Source organism: Suncus etruscus, chromosome 18 (assembly GCF_024139225.1).
Source record: "Suncus etruscus isolate mSunEtr1 chromosome 18, mSunEtr1.pri.cur, whole genome shotgun sequence".
NCBI classification, from domain to species: domain Eukaryota; kingdom Metazoa; phylum Chordata; class Mammalia; order Eulipotyphla; family Soricidae; genus Suncus; species Suncus etruscus.
In genome coordinates, this window is record NC_064865.1 from 57,609,187 (window position 1) to 57,616,391 (window position 7,205).

At 38.4% G+C, this 7,205-nt stretch overlaps 1 protein-coding gene across 1 annotated transcript; it reads right to left on the reverse strand.

The window, feature by feature from the left end:
• Positions 1-1,386: 1,386 nt before the first annotated feature.
• LOC125995887 (olfactory receptor 2W1-like) lies at positions 1,387-2,325 on the reverse strand. Its single transcript, XM_049764845.1, has one exon. The coding sequence runs from the start codon at positions 2,323-2,325 to the stop codon at positions 1,387-1,389; it is 939 nt and encodes a 312-aa protein (XP_049620802.1).
• Between the last annotated feature and the right edge of the window lie 4,880 nt (positions 2,326-7,205).

The window sequence follows — 7,205 nt, forward strand, 5'->3', positions numbered from 1 at the left end:
CCCATATGGTCCCCCAAGCCAGGAGCAACTTCTGAGCGCATAGCCAGGAGTAACCCCTGAGCATCACCGGGTGTGGCCCAAAAAGCAAAAACAACCAACCAAACAAAAAAACCCCCCAAAAAACAAAACAAAACAAAACAAAACCAGTTGACTTCATGCACTGTTGTACTTGATCTACTCTATTGTCTCTCTGGCCCCAACCTAGTTGCATTTTTTTTACCTTGCCAGATAACATTAATTCTGTAGTTCAGGGACTATAGTGATTTACAGAAATATGTACAAACTTTATTGGGTTATCAAAGGATGAGAGTAAAATTAGTTTAACATAAGCACTCCAAACTCTCAAGCTTAATTGACAATGAAGAATATACATAAACTTTTTATCCTTTTCAAGGATGGAGCCATTGTGTCGTTGTTCCATTTCCTCACTACTATCCCACTTCTTCCAAGGTATTTTGTCAAACCTAGGTGACCCTTCACATCTGCTATAATGAAACAAACAGGTAAGGGAAGGAGAGTGAGCAAGAGATTTGGTATTTGGCTAGGTATCTTAGAATGTTAGCCTTCTCCTATGGTATCTGCCACTTGACTGGCAGAAAGTGGAGAGAACAGTAGGTAGTCAATACCAGGAAAGGAGTGTTGTTTCCACAAGAGTGGCAAGTGAGTGAGATAAAATTATTGTTCAGTGTTATGTTACAATAGAACAAGGTTAATTAATATATTTTCTCAAGACATATTACCCTTATCTTCGGTTGACTTACCACATTTTTATTACAATTTATCTTTAAAGATTTACTAATATTCTTGAAGCTTTCCCACAAACAAATGACATTTCATTGATGCAAGTGAATCCCCTTCTTCCCATGTCTCTCTATAAGATATGCACCTAGTATTTATTATTATATGGTAAACTCTAAGATAACAATCTTTGGAAAATTTGAACAGTATCATTTTCTGTGGGTCATGGTCTATTAGTGGATCCCAAGGCTCCAAAACAAGAATCTGGTGAGATGCAGTCTGGAAGAAAACATTGATGCAGGAAATAATCCACACAGTGAAAAGGTACAAATATGGGTTCTGAAAATCCAGCTCATGTAGGGAATTCAACCACCTAACCTTTCTGCTCCTAACAAAGGATGAAGCTTAGTGGAAAAAGAACAAAGAATGAGCACCTGCCTTGCACCTGCCTTCCTCAGACTCCTGCTTTTATTGACAAGAACCAGGCCACACTGTAGGGTAGGAGAGGAATACCAAGTAGGGAATAATCCAATAATCCCATTACCAGATCACACCCTAGAGTATGGATATTGATTAGGGTAGGACCAGTAATGCAACAATAGTCAATGTTTTTTCTATAGTTCACTGCACCAATTCTTTCGATCTACTTTATAGCTTTGTTGTCCAGTATTTTGCACACAGGATTCTCTTCACTGCATTCTTTACATCTTTGTTTCTTAAAGAGTAGATGAGTGGGTTAAGGCTGGGTATAATTATCATGTAGACAAGAGCAATGAACTTGCCCTCATTTTGGAATGAATTGTTCTGGGGCTTCATGTACATATATATGAGTGTCCCATAATAGAGAGTCACCACTGTGAGGTGGGAACCACAGGTATTGAGGAGCTTCTGCCACCTTTTTGCTGACTTGATCCTTATGACAGCCCGCGTGATCACTCCATAGGAGATGAGAATGACTGATAGAGGCACCAGAAGAAATAGAACTGTGAGAGCAAGAAAAACAATTTCAAGTACTTTGGAATAGGCACAAGCAATCTTGATGAGATCTAGTATCTCACAGAAAAAATTATCCACTTCTTGGTGTCCACAACGTGGCAATGAGAATGCCAAGAAGGAAATGGTTAAGGAACACACAAGAGTACTTAACCAGGCAGCCAACACCATCTTCTGGCAGAGCTGAGGGTGCATAATGACCATGTAGTGAAGAGGTTGGCAGACAGCAGCATAGCGGTCATAGGCCATCACGGCTAGTAGGAGACATTCGGTGGCTCCCAAGTCCAGGGCAACAGCAGCTTGGAACAGACAGCCAATGTATGTGATAGACTTTTCTGGGCTCCACAGATTGACCAGCATCTGGGGGATAACGCTATTCGTGTAACAGAGATCTAAAAAGGAAAGATTGGATAGGAAGAAATACATGGTAGTATGGAGCTGGGTATCGAAGTAAGACACTAGAATGATCGTTGTGTTTCCCACCATGATCACAACATAGAAGATGAGAACAACCACTGAGATGATGCGTTCTAGTTGGGGCCATTCAGAAAAGCCCAGAAGGATGAAGTTTGTGGTGGAGTTTCCATGGTCCATTTCCACTGTTACTTATTAATGACTAGAAGAAATTCATGGCAATTCAAATCACCACCAGTCTTAAGTAGAGGTACAAGTCTCAAGACTCTACAGTCTACAAGTCTCTAAAAGTTTGTCATTTCCATCACAAATGATCTCTCTTCATATTTATCTACTCACGTGGTACTTCTCTGTACTCTTCCACTGGCATTCAAACCCAAAAACTTTACATATTCAGTTAAGTCCAGAGTGGTTCTAACAGTAAAATGTTGATTCCATTCATATTTATTGGAAATATTTGAAAAGACTAACATGCCAATTACCCAGTTTTTAATCTGATTAATTATTAAATTTTTATAGTTATCAGAGTTACTGCCCAATCACAGAGATGCACAGGATCATCAGAACAATTCTTGGCAATGCTTGGCAGATGTGAAAAGTGGATGAGATTGAACCCGGACATTATACAGGCAAATGTTCTAGTGTTGAGCCACATCCCTGGTCTGAGGGAATATATTTTGAGAAAACAATATCTTAAATATCACTTTATCATTCCATACCATTCCACTATCAAAGAGACTAGGTGAAGGTAAAAAAAATTAAAATGACATATTATTTGGGGATATACTCCACCACTCACCTTTGTCTCTTCTAAAAATCTACATCTCATCATTTTTATATAATCATATATATATATATATATATGTATGTTATCACCATGATTTCTAGCTAACCTTCTGTTCTTCAACATTTATCTCCTAGTTAAAATTGCAGACTGGCTTTGGCTGTATCAACTTTAGCATCATAGAATACAGTAGCCTTTTTGGTGCCTGTTTTTGATGCTAGAGAGAAATAATTTTTGGGGGTTTGGAGGACCACTGGCCATGGTCCCACTGGCCATGGTCACAACTTACATATGGCCCTGTGCTCAGGGATCATTCTCTCCGGGGATCAGGAGGAACTATATGTGATACAGAAAATCAAACCCAAATCAGCTACATGCAAGGCAAGTGTCCTAAACTCTGGTGGGGTGGTGACCACTCATTATAATTTTCATGGCCGACAGTATAGGTCACTTGAATACTAGATCTAGAGGACATAGTGTTACTTGGGTCCTGCATTGTTAAGGATTTCCAAAGCTGTCTGGGCAGGTGCTTATGTGGTATTAGACTAAAGGTGTAAGATGCATGTATTGTATGCATCCAGACCATTATTCAATGGCCCAGTTCCCATAAGTTTCTTTGGTTAATATCTGGTATGTTCTATTATACATCCTATTATAACATCTCAAAAGTCTTATTAATGGTTGCAGAATTAAAAACTGAAGTGATTGTGTAGATACCCTGATTTTTAGGCCAAGGGTATTTCCTTCCTAATTTCCCCAGTGTTTACTGCACCTATGTAACAAAACAAAACAAAAAAAATCTGCCACACCCTTTTAAATTTTATTTTATTTATATCTTCTAGATAGGGGCTCTCACCTTTTTCATAAAACCTTGGGACATGAATCACTTTACCTCAAATTTCTACATCTTTCTACAAATTGACAAAAGAAAAAAAAAAGTGTATGGAACCCAGAAGCCAAGTGGTTTCAAGAGCATTGAGTGGAAATAAAAAATGGTCATATCTAAACACCCAAACCAAAGTCAGACAATAGAATCAAGAGACCCAAACTATAACAAGCTATACACAAAATGAACTGTTTACACTAGCAGTTTAGGGGGCTAAGGATGGAGGTATGGGAGGCATGCTGAAAACTATGGTAGAGGGAGGTCAACAATGGTGGTGGAATTGCCCTAATTCACTGTCACTATATGCCTGAAATACAACTATGAAGGACTTGTAATTCACAATGGTCTCAATAAAAAATAAAAAAAATTTGAAGTGATTCCTGAATCATTTGGTTTCTACAGACTCATAGCAACCATTTGTGTTCCTTGTGCTCACCTGGATATTCAGAAAAGGTAATTCAAGGCAGGTAATTCAAATAACAAGTGTTTCATTATGTAATGTTTGCTGTTTGTTTTTTTCCCCATGGAATTCATCAATTACTTGAATTGATCATCTGGATCCTTTGGAATTTTATAGTTAAAATCACCACCTCACTTTCACTCTAAAAGAATACAAATATGGAATAAAACTATCAATTTTACCATTTCCAAGTGTCAATACATTAGTTATATGTTAGGTTTGATGACAGAATTTATCTGTATATTTTTATGTATATAATCTTATTTGCATCTTTAAAGATTTATTTAAAGGAAATATATCACATAGTTAACACAATTGATCAGAATACATTTGTTTCAATTATGTATATAATCTTTAACCATAAAATAAAGACTAAGGGCCCGGAGAGATAGCACAGAGGTGTTTGCCTTGCAAGCAGCCGATCCAGGACCAAAGGTGGTTGGTTCGAATCCCGGTGTCCCATATGGTCCCCCGTGCCTGCCAGGAGCTATTTCTGAGCAGACAGCCAGGAGTAACCCCTGAGCGCAGCCGGGTGTGACCCCCCAAAAAAAAACCAAAAAAAAAAAAAAAGATTTCAAAACAAAACAAAAAAAAAGTAAGAAGGGCCGGGCGGTGGCGCTAGAGGTAAGGTGCCTGCCTTGCCTATGCTCGCCTAGGACGGACCGCGGTTCGATCCCCCGGCGTCCCATATGGTCCCCCAAGCCAGGAGCGACTTCTGAGCGCATAGCCAGGAGTAACCCCTGAGCGTCACCGGGTGTGGCCCAAAAACCAAAAAACAAAACAAAACAAGACTAAGGGAACTTTATATTCATAGTGTCTTGTGACCAAGTGACAATGTTTTCTCTATGTGTAGTAAGGTTAGATAAGTAACATTTTTGTAATAATTTTAGCAGAACTCTATAAAAGACTATAGTTACTAAGTAGTATGATATAGAGAAATCATCATTCTCAGTTTATGAGCACTTAAAGTGGAATATTAGGAATTAAAAAGAATTTTAGGATTAAATTGGCCTTCAAATGTCGTGGGTCCAGCCTCTTACCTGTAGTGGTCAACCTTCCACAGAATATTTACACAGTTCTATTTCAATGTTCCAGTCACAGTTACCTCAGTTGTAAATGGAACAGTCTCTTTCCCTTAATTGAATCCTTTAACTTCAAAGGTATGTCTTTATAGCACCCAAGTATTGGCCTTTGTTAATCGTGTTCTAAAAATAACTCAAAGTAGTTGAGTTAAAAATAGAATATAAAACATAGGCAAATAAGAAAGGGTAAAACTTAAACAAGGAAGGTGGATTATTTATGTAACTAAAACTCAAGTCAATCATAGAACATCACTGGAGGACAGTGGTGGCAGGAAAGTTGTACTGGTGAAGGGGGAATGTGCATTTTTGACAGAAACTCATGTTTGAACATGTTTTGTAACCAAGCTGACAAAAAATAAAATTATTAGTAAAGGAAACCCGGAATGTTGCACTGGTGAAGGGTGTGTTTCTATGTGACTGAAACCCAACTACAAACATATTTGTAATCAAGGTGTTTAAATAAATATATTAATTTAAAAAAAAGCAAAGGAACCCCCCCCCCAAACCCAAACCAAAACCAAAACCAAAAAAGAACATCAGAAACACAGCCATCATGTCCGCACATGGCCAGTTTCTTAGACTTTTTCTATTTTTAAAAGAGATATAAATCAAGCCATGAAAAATCATGGCTACACGGCAGTGCAGCTCAAAGCTGGCAATATTGGGGGGAGAGGCAGGCTAAGTCTTTGCCCTGCCTAAACCACTCCTGCTGGCTGCATTCATCACCCATAATCACCACTTTGCCTATGGCCCTGCTTTACTACTTCTCTACTACTCTACAGAGAGACATTATAGGACCAAACTCCAGGCAGGTATGTCGATATTTGGGTAGACCTCACCAGGCCATTTTTTGAAGTGACTACGGGGACCCTTCTCCTGCCTTCCTGTATCTCTGGAAGACTTGGTGACCAGAAACATGCACCTGGATTGTGAGTCTTCATTTGCCATAGAGGACAACTTCCATTTGTTTAATACTGCCATTCCCATAGTACCACACCAATTTAGATGCCAAATTATAGCTGAAGTTATTAATGTTCAGAAACAAATGAAATACCAGAATGGTAAGCTAGCAACAACAGCTTATTAAACCTCTCTGACAATGACTTAATGTACTCATTTGAGATACAATAATTTTCACAAATTTGCTTGTAGCTGTACTTCTTTTTCCTTCTCTCCCTATTTTCTCTTTCTACTCTTTTTAAATTAATATCTTTATTTATATACCTTGATTAAAAATATGATTATAGTTGGGTTTCAGTCATATAAAGAACATCCCCCTTCACCGGTGCAACATTCCCACCACCAATGTCCCAAATCTCCCTTTATCCCATCCCACCCCCACCTGTACTCTAGACAGGCTTTCCAGTTCCCTCATTCATTCACATGGTTATGATAGTTCTCAGTGTGGCTATTTCTCTAACTGCACTCACCACTCTTTGTGTTGAGCTTCATGTCATGAGCTGGACCTTCCAGCCCTCCTCTCTTTGTCTCTAAGGATTATTGCAAAAATGTCTTTTATTTTTCTTAAAACTCATAGATGAGTGAGACTATTCTGTGTCTATCTCTCTGATATCTCTCTGACTTATTTCACTCAGCATAATAGATGGTTTTCTACTCTTTTAAAAAAATAATTTTGCTGTCATTTATTTGCAATACATGCTCTTTAAATATAGTAAATTAAAAACAATAGAACATAACCAATTACTTCAGGAGCTTCTATTGTCTTACCCCAGGCATAACTCCCAAAGTCTCCACGCTCCTGATGTTTAGAGTCATCATATCTGTGGATGCTAGTTGCTGAATTACCCAAATGCACCTCTCAGACTGTATTGCTTATTTTGACTCATT